This window comes from Panthera uncia (genome assembly GCF_023721935.1).
Source record: "Panthera uncia isolate 11264 chromosome B2 unlocalized genomic scaffold, Puncia_PCG_1.0 HiC_scaffold_25, whole genome shotgun sequence".
Classification (NCBI taxonomy): Eukaryota; Metazoa; Chordata; class Mammalia; order Carnivora; family Felidae; genus Panthera; species Panthera uncia.
In genome coordinates, this window is record NW_026057581.1 from 4,915,242 (window position 1) to 4,934,610 (window position 19,369).

A 19,369-nucleotide genomic window follows, 5' to 3' on the forward strand; every position below is an offset into this window, starting at 1 on the left:
ACTCATTTTTTTCTCTCTCTCTCTTTTTTTTTCCCCCCAGCTTGATTGCCAATGGAGACCTCATAAGTCCGGCTTCTCGCCTCCTCATCCCTAGAAAAACCTTGAGTCAGTGGGATCATGTCCTACAAATGGTCACGGACAAAGTAACTCTGAGGAGCGGGGCTGTCCACAGGTACATCAGGGCAGTCTGACGGGTTTCATAACTGTTCAGGGTGACCCCAGCAGGCTCCGGAGTCACTGGTCCCCAGATTGTGAATTTCAGCTCTCCGGCGAGGCTCCATTTATCTGCCTCAGTTTCCCTATCTGTAAAATAAGTAGTAGTACTTACCTTATAGAGTCCTGTTAGGAGTGAGGTAACCCACATAAAGAGATTAAGATAGTCCTTGGTACATAGTAGTGCATCCTCAAGTATTAACTGTTTTTGTTCTTTTAGTTTAGAGCCAATAGGTAAATGTCAACTTTCTTTTGGTTGAGAAGGAGTTTTTATTGAATGAGCTAGCTTCTTGGCTCTAATTAGCTGTCCTTTTTTCCAGGAGATATTTTTGATTCCTTGATACTCAAACCTATTTGCCTAGCATAAAAAGTCAGAGATGAGCAGGTTTGAATGGGTTAAGGCGGAAGGAGGTAGGCTAGAGAGGTAATTAAGTGGGGTCATTTAAACTTCAGAAATCAAGAGCATTTCCTCAAGTTATGAAATTCAAAAAAAAATTTTTAATGTTTTATTTATTTTTGAGAGAGGGAGAGAGAGAGACAGAGCATGAGTGTGGGAGGGCAGAGAGAGAGACACACACACACATGCACACACAGAATCCTAAACAGGCTCCAGGCCCCCCACTGTCAGCACAGAGCCTGATGCGGGGCTCGAATTCACGAACCGTGAGATCACGTCCCCAGCTGAAGTTGGACGCTTAACCAACTAAGCCACCCAGATGCCCCATGAAATTTAAGTGAAGATTCAAATCGTGGCTTTTAAATTGTGAAGCATAGGAAATTATCCCTTGATGAAGGCTGACTTATTTGGTTTCTTTTTGGTGGGAGAGTTACAAATAATATGTGCAAAGACGGAACCTATTAAGAATCTATGTACCGTGTGACACACAATATTTGAAATCCAGTCCCGAGTTTTCTGGCATTCTCAGATCCTGTCTTTCTCTCAGTCTCTCTAACATACTCTGCTAGAGGAGTGTACTTTTACTTCCAACTTCCTGTGCCTGTTTTCATATCCGTATGTCTACATATCTTTTTATAGACCTATCTGATAAGTTCTCAGAATATTGCATATTCTTTCAGTTAAATTTGTATATAGATTAATATATGTGTATTCACCTGTTAATATGCATAATTTCACAGCCATTGAGATTTTAAATATAATCAGGTATGATATATAAATAATATAAATACGCATACACATATTTAGATACAGTTGAAAGTAGTACTTCAGATGCGGTAAGAAAAAAATTCAAACAGGACAAAAGACCTAAAAGTGTTTTGTCTCACCTTGGCTCTCCAGCCCCCCTCTCTAATACTTCTCTGCATTATTCCAGAAATATTTTGTGCATTCGGAAGCACGTACATCTTTTATTTCTTAAAAACACAGATGGGCGCGAACACACACACACACACACACACACACATACGTGACGCACACACACACGTATGAGTAAGTATATAAACATACCTTGATGTTTTTCCTATAACAGCAAATCTTGGAGCAGGAATAACTCTCTATCTTACAATTTTTAATGAGTACAAAATATTCCATTTCAAGGGTGTGGCCTAATCTGTTTGAAGAGTCTCCTCTTGATGGAAATTTAGGTTATTTCCCATCCTATGCTATTACATGTACATGTCTTTGTATGTAAGCAGAGTTTATCAGGAGACTGAAGTATAGATGTCGAATTGCTTTCTAGTTGTAATGCATTTAAAATTTTGCTAGAGGGGTGCCTGGGTGGCTCAGTCGGTTAATAGTCTGACTTTGGCTCAGGTCATGATCTCACGGTTCGCAATTTCGAGCCCCGCATCGGGCTCTGTGCTGATAGCTCGGAGCCTGGAGCCTGCTTCAGATTCTGTCTGTCTGTCTGTCTCTATCTCTGCTCCTCCCCTGCTCATGCTCTGTCTCTCTCTCTCTCTCTCTCAAAAATAAATAAACATTAAAAATGAAATAAAATTTTGCTAGACACTGACAACTGTCTTCCAGAGAGTCTGTGCTGATTTGAACTTTCACTGAAAGTACATGAAACGGCCTGGTTCTCCTACTCTCATCCATACTGTAAAAGTATCAAACATTTTGTCTTTTCGTTCACATTGGGTAAAAACAGTATTTCGTCGTTTCTTGCTTTTTATTTATTTAATATACAACAGTAACAACCGAAACAGCATCTGCTGCTCCTTTCTTGCATGCGACGTATTCTTCCAGGTGTTCTACGTTTTAAACTTAATTAAGTCAGCAACCCTGTGAGGTAAGTAGGGTTATTATTCGTTTTTAGTAAACCTGAAACACGAGACGGGGGGTGGGCATGGGGGCGGAAGTTACTTCTCCAAGATTAGGCAGGTAGTGGTTAGTGGAGCTGGGATTCAGGCCTCCTGAGGAGGCAGTCTGGCTCCAGAGCCTGTGCTCTTAACTTCTAAGTTATTCTCTAAATAAATGCCACAAATTTATCTTCCATTATATATGAACTGTCTGTATTACATTTGCATTTTTATCTTATTGATTTAGAGACACTCTTTACATAGTAGGGAGATTGGCTCTTTCTCATAATGAGTTTTTAAAAATTTTTTTTAATGTTTATTCATTTTTGAGAGAGACAGAGACCGACCATGAGTGGGGGAGGGGCAGAGAGAGAGGGAGACACAGGATCCGAAGCTGGCCCCAGGCTCTGAGCTGTCAGCACAGAGCCTGATGTGGGGCTCCAACTCATGAACCCTGAGATCATGACCCGAGCTGAAGTCAGAGGCTTAACTGACCGAGCCATCCAGACGCCCCTCTCATATGAGTTTTAAATATATTTCCAGTTTATGTCTTTGATATTCCTTGTGTTTTTTGTTGGTTTTTTTTTTTTGGGGGGGGGTATATAGTTAAGTTGAATTTTGGTGCAAATTTTCAATCTTACGATCATTAAGTTTTATGACTAGTGTAGGTTTTTCCCATTCCAAGATTATAAAAATATCCTGTAGTGTTTTCATCTTGTACTTTTATTTTTTTTTTATTTTTTATTTAAAAAAAAATTTTTTTTTTAACGTTTATTTATTTTTGGGACAGAGAGAGACAGAGCATGAACGGGGGAGGGTCAGAGAGAGAGGGAGACACAGAATCGGAAGCAGGCTCCAGGCTCCGAGCCGTCAGCCCAGAGCCTGACGCGGGGCTCGAACTCACGGACCGTGAGATCGTGACCTGAGCCGAAGTCGGATGCTTAACCGACTGAGCCACCCAGGCGCCCCTCATCTTGTACTTTTAAATTTCACCTAAAACTTTGATCCTTCTGGATTTTATTTTGGTGTCAGGAGTGAAGGCAGACCCCAATAGTTATGTATCTATCTATCTATCTATGTATATATATATTTATTTGTTAGATGTACAGTTATATTTTTTGGCATATACATAAATGTAAACCCGCTCAATAAATAATATAAAGCATGCAAAGATCTATACACACAATTGTATGCCCAGATACACCTGTTCATACATGTACTGGTATACACAAATAAAATATATGCGAGTATAAATGCAGAAATGAAAATATATGTCCCCCCCCCCCCATACTTGAATACTTGGAGAAATTTAATTCTCAGTGCGATGCCAGATAGGAGTGAGGTTTGGTTGCTGGTCACTGGAGACATGCCCATTTTCCTTTCACAGAACATTAAAAAGTCTCCTGGTTGGACCCTCCCTGTGCTTCAGTATATGTATATATCAGAAGCATCTCATTAAAATTGGTTCAACTCCCTGTGTATGTGTCTTGCCTTTTGTAACAAAGGGAAGAAGCAGGTTAGCGAAAGTCCTGTAAAAGAAGGCTAAAACCTGGGTTAGAATTTAGTCAGCACCTGTAACTACCTGCAGAAGAAATCAGTCAAATCTTGGCTACTTCCAGATCCAGAGTGAAGCCGCCTTTTAATTTCAAGCCATAAAAGTGAACTACTGACTCAGATCTTCCTGTGGTGGAGGAAGATGAAGGTCTGGGTCCAGGCCAGTGGTTCTCAGCCAGGGGCAATTGGGCCTCCAGGGGCCATTTGGCAGTGTCCAGAGTCCTTTTTGTTAGTCACACCTGGGGACAGGGCAGCTACTACTATTCCATCTAGTGGGTGGAGGCAGGTGCTGTTAACATCCTACAGTTAGTCCACAGGCAGGCTCCTCTCACCCCCAACAACGAATTGTCGGGTCCAACAGGCCAGTAGCATCACTGCTCAGACATCCTGGTCTGGGGTGAACGGCAGGAAAACCAGAAAATCTGGGTTAAGTGTTGGTATTTAGACTTTAGGGATAGAGTTACAGTGCTCTAAAGAAGGAGCATCTTTATACTAAATCCGTCCATACACATTTTGGGGTTCTGTGGCTGCTTTCTTTGTACTGTCTGGCTCCTTTGGATATGGCCATTTACAGAATCAGTAAAGAAGCAGACAGATCATTGCCTTTTCTTTTTTTTTCTTTGCAAATGTCACTAACCTTTATTAGGTGATATAAGAAGTCTGAGAATTTTCTTTAGTGATTATCTTGAAATCCTTCCAGTCACTAACTCCTCTATTTATAACCTTCAAGAATAGGCATTACTTCTCTGGTGTTGTTTTCTAATAGTCTGCTTTTTCTTGTTCTTCAGGGGGAGAGAAAAAGATTCTGTGGACACGTTTAAATCGTCTAGCAGAGTTATCACTGTTCTTTTAATAAGTAACATATTCCTTGTAGTTTGCAGCAGTGGTTTTACAGTAAAGGGAAGTCCTTGTGAAATCCCTTGATTCTGGGAAGATGAGGGGAGGCCAAAAAAAAAAAAAAAAAAACCCAAAAAGGAAGAGGCAGGAATGCTATGTGGTTCTGCACCATTAATCCTGGTAATGGGCTCCTTTGCCTCTTGTTGTCTGACCCCATTCTGTGTGTGTTTGGAGGTACGATTTTGGCTGACGGCTCTTGCACAGAATGCAGTAAGTTTGTCAACCTGACAAATACATTAAGAAAATAAATTAAAAAAATTTTTTAACGTTTATTTATTTTTGAGACAGAGAGAGAGCATGAACAGGGGAGGGTCAGAGAGAGGGAGACACAGAATCCGAAACAGGCTCCAGGCTCTAGGCTCTCAGCTGTCAGCACAGAGCCCGACGCGGGGCTCGAACCCATGGACTTCGAGATCATGACCTGAGCCGAAGTCGGCCGCTTAACCGACTGAGCCACCCAGGCGCCCCAAGAAAATAAATTTTAAAGAGTGCTCGCAAAATAGAAATAGAAGAATCGATCTTCAGCGGGAGTGGAGCTCCATTTAAAGCCCCGTGTCCTGTACAAGTTCGTGCTCTCCGTCCCAAATCTTACTATGGCAGCAAGACGGGATCCCCCTGTTGGATGGTTAAGGTTTCTTGGGACGATGTCCTGTGCGGATTATAATGCTGGCATTTAATTGAAGCCAATGACTTTGAGGTACTTGTAATTCAATAATTAGAATTAGTAACAAATGAGCCAGCATAAGAGCAGAGGATTTTTACTGAACTTTGTAATGTTAAGTAGCTCTCTCATGCTTGTTAAGAGCTGAATTGTTGGCATTCATATTTTTGGCAGACTTTACACGTTAGAAGGAAAGCTGGTTGCGAGCGGGGCCGAGTTGGAGAATGGGCAGTTTTACGTGGCGGTCGGCAGGGATCGGTTCAAGAAACTGCCTTACAGTGAATTACTGTTTGACAAGTCAACAATGAGAAGGTCGTATGGGTAAGTGTTCCCCCTCATTCGTGTCTCCTACTTTAGTTACCACTTGAAATAACGAGTCTAATGTTCACCACTGGTATATTTTATATAATCTTACTGATTATCAGTTAGAATGGAAAGCATGGGGAAGATATATGTGTGTGTGTGTGTGTGTGTGTATATATATATATATATATATATATATATATATATAGCTATTGTTTTTGCCGAGATTGGAGATTTATTTTTTTTTGCACAAAAATACAATTTTGGGGAATCTATGAAAGACAGTATAGTATTTTTTAACCGTTCACTTATGAAGTCATAGTAAATATAAAGGCTTATTTTTGTGAAGGAGACATGGCAATGGACTTCTTTGTAGCATACATTATTAGACATTTAATAATGTCTCCACTGTTTAGCTGCACCAGATCATTTTTTAGTTGGTGCATATACAAGCATCTAAAAGTTTAAAATATTTAAATTTAAAGACAATATTTAATACTCCTTTTAATTTTTTTTTAAGTTTATTCATTTTTGAGAGAGAGAAAGAGCATGAGGGTAGGGGCAGGAAGAGAGGGAGACACAGAATCCAAAGCAGGCTCCAGGCTCTGAGATGTCAGCATGGACTGAAGTCGGACACTTAACCGACTGAGCCACCCAGGTGCCTCAGTCCTTTCAATAACAGGAAGAGATAAAAGCGATATAATTCCACTTGCGTAAGTAAATAAAGCAGTGATACAGAGTATAATTATGACATGCAAACTTGTAAATATACTTAAAAAATTTTTTTAAACTTAATTTTAGAGTGAGAGAGAGAGAATCCCAAGTAGGCTTGAAGCTCAGTGTGGAGCCCCACGTGGGGCTTGATCCCACGACCCTGGGATCATGACCTGAGCCAAAGTCAAGAGTCGAACGTCTGCTCAACCAACTAAGCCACACAGGCACCCGTAAAGATTACCCTTTTAATTGCATGCAATACTCTGTTGCCCCTTTTTTTCTCTATGAGATGTCCTGTGTCTGTGAAGGGTGCCTCACTCCAGATGAGTTGATGGCTGGCAAAGGCATCGGTTCAGAGCCCTGGTGGATGCAGGCGCCCCTTGGTTTGCCTGTGGTGCTGCTTTTTCCAGTGGTTCTGTGGCCACTTTGCTATCAGAAACGGACTCTTTGTGGTTGTCCTCTGCTAGGGTGTGTGACAGACACTTGTGCAGACAGAGCACAAGCTTTATCAAGCTATCAGGAGAGACTGGCCGAGGGTTTCTAAATAAGTAAGGGATGAAATGGAACTTCAGGGGGGTGGTGTTTGGGGTGTGCAAGAGCACGTGGTTTTCCAGCACTTTAGAATTCTTTACCAGCACACTGATCGATGGCTGTCCTTACCCATCTACAAACTCAAACCCAGCAACACTGGGTTCGCCTGCCATGAGCCTCAGCGTGTACTTGAGGGCAGTGAGAGAGCTGTAGCTCGCAGGCGGCCTCACTCAACCGAACGAGTAAGACCTTTATGGATGTGTGGTCTTGTTTTCAGAGGTTCACTGGGTTGCAAGACGCTTCCTAACAACACAGACATCTCTGAAACCACATTCTTATAGCCAAGGAGAACTTTTATTTTTTTGTAGAGAATGACTGGTTTAGAAGCTCCCTGAATGGAAGCAAACACCAGTGTTTTGCTGTGTCTGAGCTTCTGCGGTCGACCCTGCAGACATTATGAAAAGAATGGACATTTACTGTTTTTGACTCAATCTGGCAAAATTACTCAGCTTAGGAAATGACTTTTTGAAATGCATATAGAAAATTGGGGGATTTGAATAAAAATGCCATGAAACACTTTAAGGTGGTACTAAAAGTATAAGGGAGCATTGATTAAAATAGTTTAAAAATCTTTTGGAGGGCCACTTGGAAACTTTATGGTGGTCTTTGTGAAATTGGGAAAAAGTATGTGGTGCTTTTTGTGAGACACCGATGTCCGTCACCAGTTGACTTGCAGGTCAGGACGACAAGTTGGAATGACAATTATCTGGCATTACGTGTTATTTGTAAATAACGTTCAGATTTCTAAATTGCAATTTGTTTCTGCAGTCAGAAGTCTTCTTCACTACCTCCTATCGTAGGATCCAGAAAGTCTAAAGGGAGTGTAAGTATCAGATGCTTTACTCATTAATGTTCTATATTTCGATGTGATACAGAGAGACTGTCCTCTGGGTTTCAATTAAATTTGAAGAAATAAAACTTTACCTGCCTTGTGGCATGTGAGCACTTATGTGAAACAATGCTAGAACATTAGTGTTACAGCTAAGGTCTTCAAAGTGAAGCAGCATTTTAATTTTTGTTTTAAGTTTGTTTGTTTATTTGTTTATTGTTCGTTTGTTTGTTTATTTATTTTTGAGAGAGAACGGGAGTGAGGGAGGGGCAGAGAGAGCGAGAGTATGAATCCCAAACAGGCTCCAGGGGCTCAAATCCACCAACTACCTGAACTGAAATCCAGATTCGGCCACTTAACTGACTGAGCCACCCAGGTGCCCCTTGAACCAACATTTTTAAAATACAGATTTCAAAGTAGGCAATCTTTTTCCTTGTATACAGGCCTGATATAACTTACCTCGCAGTTGAAATCTGGGAAGTGATACATAAAAGTAGAAGAAATGAGGGGTGCCTGGGTGGCTCAGTCTGTGAGACGTCTGAGTTTGGCTCAGGTTGTGATCTTGTGGCTCATGAGTTTGAGTCCCACATCGGGCTCTGCTCTGACAGCAGGAGCCTACTTGGGATTCTCTCTCTCCCTCTCTCTCTGCCTCTCCCACACTTGCGCGTGCTTGCTTGCTCTCTCTCTCTCTCTCTCAAAATAAATGAACTTTAAAAAAAAAACCCAAAAAGGGGTGCCTAGGTGGCTCAGTTGGTTATGCCTCTGACTTTGGCTCAGGTCATGATCTCACGGTTTGTGGGTTCGAGCCCCACATTGGGCTCTGTGCTGACAGCTCAGAGCCTGAAGCCCGCTTCAGATTCTGTGTCTCCCTCTCTCTCTTCCCCTCCCCTGCTCATGCTCTGTCTCTCTCTTTCAAAAATAAATAAACAATAAAAAATTAAAAATAAAAAACCCCCAAGAAGTAGAAGAAATGCTGTATTATGTCACATTAATGGTCTTTCTCAGTCTGGTTTTCTGTCTCTGGCAAAGATTAAAGAGGAAGTCTTTGTTTAAAAAAAAAAAAGAAGACAATCCTGTTATATTTCTTTAAAAGATTGAGAAGCACTCTAAATATTTCCCTATCCATCATTCATCCACTTATTTGTTATTTAACAAATAATTGTTTATTATTGTTAACAGTAATTATTGTTAATTCAGCAGATGTCCATTAAACTGCTCTCCTGGGGGAACTGTGACCAGCATTTAGTCCTAACTTCTTAGCGTGTGGTACCTCCTCACAGTGATGAGTCTCATCCCAGGTGGAGTGCTGCTGGGATGGCTTTTTCTGGCTGAGGCTTCTCTTTCTGCTCTTTCGATTGAAAGACCGGCAGTGATCAGAATGGATTTGACATGTCCCCCTGTCTGAACATTTCCCCCTGATTTAACTACGCAAAATTTTTCCATTGGTATTTTGTGAAATAAGCTAATGCTGGGCACTGATACCATTTAGGTATCTCCCCTCCCCTTCACCCCATTTTTGTGTATCATGCAAATCCTGTCAGTACAGAGCTTGATGTGGGACTTGATCTCACGAACCGTGAGATCGTGACCTGGGAGCCGAGATCAAGAGTCAGATGCTTAACGGACTGAGCCACCCACATGCCCCATGTTGGACTTACTTATTTGAGAAATCACCCTGCATGTGGTGTCTGCAGAGAAGTGGATTGGGGAAGGACAGAGGCAGTGGGTGGCTGGACCCAGGCATGTGATGCAGGTGACTTGGTCAGGTGGCTGCAGGTGACATGGATGTCTGTGACCATTCTTCCTTGAGTATATTGTAGCTGTTGTCGCTGAATGATGCATTCATCCAACAGGCATCTCTTGAGTGCATGTTATGTCCTGGGTATTGTATTAGTGCTTGTGCAGAGAGGGAGGCAGAGATTCTAGAGAAAACACGAAGTGTGTGGAACTTACGTTCTAGAGGAGGAGAAAGAGAAACAAACAGACAATGCATTTGGTATTAAGCTTGAGGATAAGGGATAAGCTTGAGGAAAGATACATCAAGGAATGGGAAGAGCAAGTGAGAGGATGTTGCAGCATCTGGGTGGTCAGGACAGCCCTCGTTTAGGGGGTTGTATTTGAGCAGAGTCATAACGTGCCTGGCACATAACAGGTGCTCACTGAACCTGTCTAGGTGTGTGAATGACGGGCAGTGAGCTGCATGGAGAGACCGTCTTTGGTCAGTAATTCCAAAGTCACAAACTTAGTTTTTAACAGAAGGATTCATTTACTCCTTCCTTTAATTAATTGGGTCCCTGGAGAATGTACATGTTTGTAAGATCATTAGCCGCTTGGCACTGAGTGGGGGTGGGAGAGAAGCGGCCAGGGGAGACCCAGCTCAGGGCTTTGGGAATCACTGCCGAGTCAGCGGGAAAAGCACCCTCAAATTCGTGATACGGATCAAAGGGGATGCAGAACTGGGTTTTTATGAATTCATTTCTCACCAGGCTTTCTAGGAATTGCTCTACTGCATAAGGAAGGGGAGTGCGGGAGGTGGCCTGATAGAGTTTAGTAAAAAAAAAATAAAAGCGGGGCGGAAAGCTACCAGAGTCTGCACAGGGGGCCCCTGCTGGTGTGTAAGTGCCTAGCGCAGCCGCATCCACCCTGTGGTAGGGAGTGCGGGTGGTGAGGGCTTCTGGGCTCATGCAGGCCCTTCCAGAGCCCCTAAGGAATGCCCCGTGCAGAGCAGGATGAGACCGGAAAGCCATTCCTTACACGAACGCCTGGTGCTGGGAGAATCACAGACGCGAGCAAATGGAGAGTAATTTTAGCGTGCAGTTCTAGCCTTGAAAACAGAAGGAAGATATGCGTGAATGGTGTTAAATTCTGTTCACAGTGGAAACACACCCCATCATATGGGAGGCTGTGGTGTAGCAGCCGGGACGCCCCGCGTAGTGTCAGGGTGCCCCCTAGTGGCAGATGTGCGAACTCAGAGATTTGAAAACTAAAACCAGAGGCTAAAAGTTGTTCTTGTTTATTACCATGTGGCTGTTACATCTTGTGATGAGTAGTTTACAGATTCCAATATTATAATTGGTAAAGTTCTGGTAAAAAAAAAAAACAAACAATACGATTATCCGTGTATCCCAAAGTCACTGTGAAGCAAGATAAGGTCCAGATGTTTCCAAAGCTCTATTTTGCCTTTTGGGAGACTGAGTCCAGGATGGATAAAAGGGCTTTTTTTGGGGGGGAGGGGGGGACACTTGCCATCACCAGATTCGCAAGTGAGAGAAATGCCAGCCTGATTCTGGGTCTACTTTCCTGCTTAGAAGTCTCCCTTTGGGGTGCGTCTCTGAAAGACACGCATGGCGGAGGCTGTCGTGTGAGGCAGATCCCTCGCGAAACTTGGTGTTTTATGGCCTCTGTGCCTTTGGCACCTGTTCATGGGGACTGGGAATGTGTTTCCTGTGGTCATGAGTTGAGTGGCCTTTATTGGAAAGAGCCGAGGGAACTATTTAAAAAAATCCCAGTTTCAGTAGAGTGAGGGGAGATGGAAGGGTTCTTTTCAGTTCTTTTGTTTATTTGAGCCAACAGATTGCTTTTCCTGTCGGATACACTGATGTGTGTGGGGCAAGAGGCAGGGCAGTGGTCGAGATACCGCACGGGGTCCAGTGTTTGCATAGGACATGCTGTAAAATCAGGCTGCTTCTTGACTCCTTATTCTCAGGCATGTTGACCCAATTTGTCACTTGTAGGTGGTCTTTTCAGGGAATCATGCCATATTATAAATATTTGTAGTGCCTTGGCATCAGGCAGCTTCGTGTAGAAAAACCAGACCTGGGTAACCGTGAGAGAGTTAATCCCCTTTATCTGTAAAATGGTGACAGTAATACCATATTTGTGTCAAGTGGGTACTTAGAATGTAAGAAAGTACTCAACAATACTGCTTTTTCTGTACAAGATAGCAAAACTCCCCTCTTACCTATGCCCCCCCCCCAAATAGCCACAACTCTCTATTTATGTATCTATGTTATAAGTCACGTGTGGAAGTCTCAGAAAAGAAAGGAAGATCCCTGAGAATGCAAGCTGGTGCTTCCATAATTGGATATGTGGATGTCGGTTTCCAAAGCTGTGCCTTATATTGTTGGAAGTCACCAGCCTTTCTTGATGCTCCCAAATCGCCCTTTTGAGTGTCCTTATCAGTAATGTAGTATATCAGAACTTCCTGTATAGTTTACAAGAGAGCTGGTTTTTAAAATCGTGTGAATCTCAGGCACTGCAGGATGGGGCTTCTGTTTCTTCCTTGTGAAAATGACTTCTCCCAGACAGCTGTAAAAGGCCGTCCTGCCAAGATTCAGAGAGGTTCTTCTACATTCAGCTTCGTTTTAATCCTCGGAAGTTCAACAGCATCTCTGAACATTCCAGTAGGCTTGCTAGAAGGGTTACTTCACTCATCTAAGGCTCTTAAAGTTTTAAAATCTCGGGATGGATAGACTCGATTGAAAATAGGTGGGGATATGAGGCCTGGCTGATGGTTTTGGAATCTCTACTATAATCATGTTACCTGTCTGTCTTTCTGCCAGGCAGCCTATGGCCTTGTGAGAAAGAATCATTGGAGAAAAGGAAAGAAAAAAACCAACAACTGTGGTTGCTGTTAATGCAATAATTAAATGGAAACGTATGTTTAAATTGCGGCTGGAATAGGAAATTAAATTATGCAAAGGAGTGTTATAGATTTGGACAAGTTTTCATACTGTTAATAAATCTATGCATAATTCATTTTCTTGTAGGCTACGACAAAGTAGCATAAATAACTTCATTTGTAAGGCTGTGAATATTTCTACCCATAATTGGGTGATGGCTAAAACCATTTAAATGCTTCTGGATGGCTGAATATATAAATGTTTAAAATGAGCAGTTATAATAGGTTTCTAGGCAGATTTGTGTATTTAATATTACTACATTTATTTTTAGATCCTAGCATGGTACAGATGTTGCATAAAGATTTCACCCAATATGGTGTGAGTTCAATACGATTTTTAAGAAAAAGAGACTAACTCTGCTCTTGGAAGAAGCACTCTGATGCTCACTGAGTAAATACTGCGTGACAGGCACTGTACTAGTTATTTTTTTTTTTTAATTTTTTTTTTAACGTTTATTTTATTTTTGAGACAGAGAGAGACAGAGCATGAACAGGGGAGGGGCAGAGAGAGAGGGAGACACAGAATCTGAAACAGGCTCCAGGCTCTGAGCGGTCAGCACAGAGCCCGACGCGGGGCTCGAACTCACGGATCGCAAGATCGTGACCTGAGCCGAAGTCGGATGCTTAACCGACTGAGCCACCCAGGCGCCCCTGTACTAGTTATTTTATAAGTGTTACCATTTCCTTCTCGTGATGGACCTGAAGGCAGGTACGTTGGCCCCACGCAACTGCTGAGGAACCAGGATCAAAGAAGCCAGGAGTTAGTTAGCCCAGGGTCCCCTCGGTGGCTAGTGGCAGAGCAGTGGCTCTGAGCCAGGTGCTTTGGTCTCTGGAACTTTCATTCTTTCTACCACCTGCAGCCTCACGCTTTCTGCACGCAGGTGGGCTTAGCACCCGAGCACCGAAGGGACCAAGGTGCTCTTGGTAGGAGGGAGTTTTTTGCCGTAGGCATGGCCAAGCAGTGACGGAGTACGAACACAGCTGTTCGGTGGGTGCATGTGGTAGCCACCCCTGTGGTGGGTTATGTGCCCCTGCCCCCCCGCCCCCGCCCCGGGAGCTGTTCTTAGGCCAGTGACGGGAGCCCTCGAAACTCAACCTCACCTTCGTGATAAGGAGCCTGCTTTACAGATGCAGAGTCTTCATCTCCAGAGGCTCCAACGAATGTGTGACGGTTGGTGGCTGCCTTTGCCCAGGTGAGGTCTTAAGTCGCTGTGTCTGTGTCGCTCTGGATTTGTGATCTCCAGGGAGCGTGGCAGTCGCCGGCGGAGGAGTACGGATTTGAGGATTTTTACAGGCATAGTGTGTGTGTCCTTGGATGATGACACCTGCACATTCACGGTGACTGCTGGTTGAGGAGGTGTCTCTAGACCCGTGAATCCAACTGAAGGCTGTCGCGATTCCTCAGCCAACAGATAGCTGCTGCTTTTTCCAGAAGTCACAGGAGGGAGAGGATGGTTAAGGCAGCGGCTTGCTGGCTCCATGACCTCATTGCTTCCTCTTTGCAATGGGGCGACACGGCGCCTGTCTCCCAGGGTTGTGAGGATTGAAATAATTTTCTGGAATGTCTGGTACATGTTAAGTATTCAACACTTTTTAGCTATTATTTTTGTTCTCCTGCCTCTGTTAGACCCTTCCTGTGGCACTTGGAGAACTTAACGTGGATATTAAGACGGAGAGCGGGGACTCAGCAGAATCCATTCGTCTCCCGCCCCTGCCCCTGCCCTGTTTGCTGCTGGTTAATGACTCCTATGGACTAGGAGTTGCTTTGGGATTTCGTTAGGCAATGGTAAGGGTCTCCAATCTTTTGCCACTTAGGGAAATGATCGTCAGTCCAAGTCAACAGTTGGATCCAGCGACAACACATCCCCTCAGCCCCCGAAGAGGAAAGGGAAAAAAGAAGAAGTGAATTTGGAAAAACCCAAAAAAGGGAAACAAAATGTGAAGTTAAAGAATTCACCACAGATAATTCCAGACAGCGGTAAGTTTGTCCTTCCTGCTATTACCTTGTTTTTATTGTTTATCCTCTTAAGGCTATGATACGATTTTGATTCTTGAATAGATCTGTTTCTCTGGACCCGCGGAAGATACTCCTGACCATCACGTGGGAGAGTTTTCCAAGGAAGAATCTTTGTGTACAAGATTCTTCTGTTTTTCCTGCTAAGTTTCTGTTTATAGTTAGAGGTCGTGTACAAGGACACGGGTTCTGAGATAAAATATTTCTTGTGGTGGTCTTACATCAAAGAAAAAGGTAAATTTTGTCATCCTTTTCTTCTGTTGAAAGGGCTTGATTGATGTTTTGACCAACTACTGTTGACATTGGTCTCTCTCTCTCGTGTGTCTACAACCCTCGTCCACATCGATCATGAGTTACTGTCAGTCACAGCTTCCTTTCTCCGAAAAGATGTTTTACTAATTTTACTGATACCCAAGAGGATACTACAAAATTTTACCAGTAGACAGTATGTACCCAAACTGGTTCTGTATCTTGCATTAGCAGTACAGAAATAATTCTAAAATAAATTCTATAAAAATAAATAATTCTAAAATAAAATAATTCTAAAAAAATTCTAAAAAATAATTCTAAAAAAATTTTCATCGGTACGAAATTTGTGCAGTCAGATTGTGAACTTTCACGGTGGTTTTGGGAAGGTGGGCTCTTTTTGGCCTCATCCCATGCACAGTGTCAGCGGGGTGAGCCTGCGGGCATGGAGGGCTGGCCGGGCCACTGCTCCCCACTCACCCCGGGATCCACTCACATGCCCGCAAGGGGCCGGGCTGGGCACCCAGGAAGATGAGGGATGGGCCGTGGTTTCGAGTTCCTGGCCAGCGCTCTGTCTTCCACCTGGGAGCTTCAGCTTATTTTGAGGTCGACGCGCAGAGTCACATTAGAATTCCGGCTAACGTGCGCTCCACAGCTGAGGGGACACGGGAACTTGTAGGGGTCCACATGATGTGGTCCCCGTGGTGGAAGAGTTGTCGGGAAGCCACGTGAGACTAAAGAAACGGGCTGCCTGAGTGAGCCAGTGACAGAGGAGACGAGGGAGCTTGACCTCTTCAAGGTTTCGGTGACACAAGACCAGCTGGGGACGGGGAGTCCTAGATTCTGGTTACTTACAGTTCTGCTATGGACCTCGGCCAAGTCACTTAACTTTTGGGGGCCCCATCAGCTATCTACAAAATGTGGGTTCATGATAAGGTTTTGTGTTAGGGGCACCTGGGTGACTTAGTGAAGCATCTGACTGTTTTTTTTTTAAGTTTATTTATTTATTCTGAGGGTGGGGGAGGGGCAGAGAGCGCAGGAGAGAGAGAGAATCCCAAGTAGGCTGCACGCTGTCAGCGAGGAGCCTGATGCTGGGTTTGAACTCACACCATGTGATCACGACCTAAGCCAAAGTCAGACACCCAGCTGAATGAACTACCCAGATGCCCCAAGCATCGACCTCTTGATCTCAGCTCAGGTCTTGATCTCAGGGTCGTGAGTTCAAGTCCCACATTGGGCTTCACACTGGGCGTGATGCTTACTTAAAAAAAAAAAAAAGAAAAAAAAGGGTCTTGCTTTCAAGTTTGCTTTTGTTTTAAGTTTGTATAATCCCTTTTGGTGGCTATGAAACAGGGGAGGCCAAGGTAAAACGTAGTCAACAAATGTTTAGTGAATGTGTGCTTGATGGCAGGCACCAAACAAAGAAAGCTAGCCTTCAAGAACATGACATTCCATGTTCATGAGCATTAAAAATAAGAGGCTTTATGTCAGTCATTATACTAGATGGTGAAGCCCCCTGTGCTGTGTCTTCCTACCAGTTGTCTTGTTTTTATTCCTAACACCAGGCACAGATCTGATAGGAGACAGTAAATATTGGTGAATGAACGTTGGACATCCCAACATAGATCAGTCTCTGTAATACTTTGAAACCCATGATGAAGTAGGACCTCTTTTAAACTTTCACAGATATTTTTTACTAAAGGCTTTTGGAAAATGTTACTTGCTTATTTTCTCAGAGGCTCTTCTTAGCCTGTGAAAAATTCCAGTTCCTCCCTCTAACATACGTCTATTTTTATGTTATTTTAAATATTTTTAATGTTTATTTATTTTTGAGACCGAGAGACAGAGCACGAGTAGGGGAGGGGCAGAGAGAGAGAGAGAGAGAGAGAGAGAGAGAGAGACGGAATCCCAAGCAGGCTCCAGGCTCTGAGCTGTCAGCACAGAGCCTGATGCGGAACTCGAACCCACAAACTGCGAGATCATGACCTGAGCCGAAGTCAGACGCTTAATCAACTGAGCCACCCGATGCACATCCATTTAAAGTCTTTCAATTTAGTAGTTGTTTCTAAGAAAGGGAACTTTTACCTTGTTTCTCTTCTGTGGGGAGACCTGGAATCACAAGTCTGTGTCAACAGTTCCCTCTTTCACTGGAAAGTGACCTTTATTAAAAAGTTAGATGATCAGGATTTTTGCTTTTGTAGAAATTTGTGGTTTCCAGCAACAGCCGTATCGCCGTGGGGATGAAAATAACCCGTTGAACGTTGAAGCGCGTCGTTTCTTTTTAAAGCGCCAAGAGAAGGTAGAAACCCATGGTTGTTCTTCTCCCGTGTTTGGAGAGCCTGGCTGGTGTTTTAGGTAACACTTGCCCACTTGCCCATGGTAAGTGTGTGTGTTCCAGTGACATGTTATAACGTGTGGGCCATAGGTTTCTAACCGCTGGATCTCATTGTTCCATGGAACGATGGCTAGTGTCTGTCAAGTGACGGTTTTGAGGAGTGGATTTTTTTTCCCAGTAAGAAACTTACGTGATCCGTTTAAGTTTCTTCAGTACATATAAGCGTATATAAGAATTGAGATGAAGCATTTTGTGTCTTTTCATCTTGATAGAAAGAACATGTAACCTGGAAAATGAATCTTGGCTTCCCAAAACAATTTTTTCCAGGGAAAATGAAAAAAAAAAAAAGATTTCGTGCAGTTCACTAGATTAAATCATCCCTTGACAAGCATAAGGATATTAGTGTCAAGTCCATGCTTTTGAAAGTTGAGCCATTTCCCCCTATCAGATCTCCCTCCAGATGTCTTTGGCTATCACAATTTTCCAGGTTATAGTAGTCAATCTCTCTCTCTTTTTTGATTCCTTAAGTCAACTTTCATATTCATTTTTTATTGCAGTGGCTTTTTGCTTTAATGTCATTTATCCTAGTAGTTAGAACCAAGCCTTTGGATAGTCCTATCCCAAGGGGGCTCTTACTCTTTAGAAAAGTAAAAGCAAGAGGCACGGTAAGCAAAATGTATGGGAAGGTATGTGGTGAGTCAAGATGAGTGCAAAATGCAAGAATTTAATGCCATGTTGCATATTTGAAAGTTGCTGAGAGAGTAGATATGAAAAGTCCTCATTACAAGAAAAAGTGTTTTTTTTTTTTTTTTTGTAACTGGGTATGGTGACAGATGTTAACTACACTTACTGTGGTGATCCTTCTGTAGTATATATAAATACCGAGTAAAACACGCAAGCGAGAGTTTGATGTTAGAGATGAAACATTTTTTTCCCCCTACTTAGCAGTATTTTAAATTTGGAATTAAGTAATTGACTCAGTTTTCTTTCAAAGTGTTATGTTTTAGAGCGAGGATCAGTGTCTAGTTCCTCTCCTGTTATATGTTAAATTGTGCAAATTTTTGATCCGGTGATGGTCACCTATATTCTATTCTCATGTTAGTTTCAAAAAAGAGGCTTGGTAGGCTGTCTTGATTTTCATTGTGATTAAGACTGTAGTCATACGTGTTGTCTTTTACTGTTGGTATTTACTGATACTCGGGTTTCTGACGCTGTATGAATGAGCAGTGCTAATGTCTGTCTGTAGATGGCAATCTGCCTCTAATTTTAGGTCTTTTGCTTTTGCTTTTCTTTCTCTCTCTCTCTTTTTTTTCTTTCTGACTCTGTTTCTTTCCGTAATAGTAAAGCTTAATAATTCAAGCAGAGCTGTGACATATTTCTTCAGGGAAACAAATCCCATTTTCTTTTGGTAGCCAAGATGCAAACTAAGATTGGTTGGTGATTGATGAAGTTGGGTGTGAAATGCATTTTTAGTGCCACATTTAAATACGAGCTTAACTGGCCGGCGTGATTTCCTTACACTTTCCACTTGATTTGCAGTGCCTTGAGATGCGTTTTAGAGGCAGTTAACTAGCTACACTTTCCACCATGAGCAAAGTAGTAATGATGATTGTTTTGAAATAGTATTTTGGGATTGATAATATTCATTGATATTTTAAATACTTTCTGTGTGAGAAAAAATACCGTCTTTAGAACCATTGGAACAGGAAGTATAGTGAATTTAGGGCTCCTTAGAAATCTCGGACAGGCTGCAGAGAAAATAGCCTGGTCTGTGTTGCTGTGGCTTATGTGGTATTGACAATCATAAACGCTTTTTTTAAAGCAGAATTTTAAAATGTAAGCAAAAGCCAGACTTGTTTCACACACACACACACACACACACACTCTCTCTCTCTCTCTCTCTCTCTCTCTCTCTCTCTCTCCCTCTCTCCCTCCCCCTCCCCCTCCCCCCCTCTCCCCCCTATCTTCCTTGATGCAGCTCCTGGCTTATTCCCAGCATCGTGCGGTGATCATTCCTAAGGAACTTGCTGTGTGGACTCCTGATGCATGATAGGGAGCAGGTGCGGGGCCGGGAG

General features: G+C 42.9%; 1 protein-coding gene across 1 annotated transcript in view; it reads left to right on the forward strand.

Annotated features, from left to right (window-relative positions):
• DCDC2 (doublecortin domain containing 2) overlaps window positions 1–19,369 on the forward strand; it is a 162,860-nt gene that overhangs the window by 50,373 nt on the left and 93,118 nt on the right. The window contains exons 5-8 of the mRNA XM_049654965.1: window positions 41–172; window positions 5,756–5,902; window positions 7,958–8,012; window positions 14,515–14,677. Coding sequence (XP_049510922.1) covers window positions 41–172; window positions 5,756–5,902; window positions 7,958–8,012; window positions 14,515–14,677 — 497 coding nt within the window. The remainder of the gene's footprint in view (window positions 1–40; window positions 173–5,755; window positions 5,903–7,957; window positions 8,013–14,514; window positions 14,678–19,369) is intronic.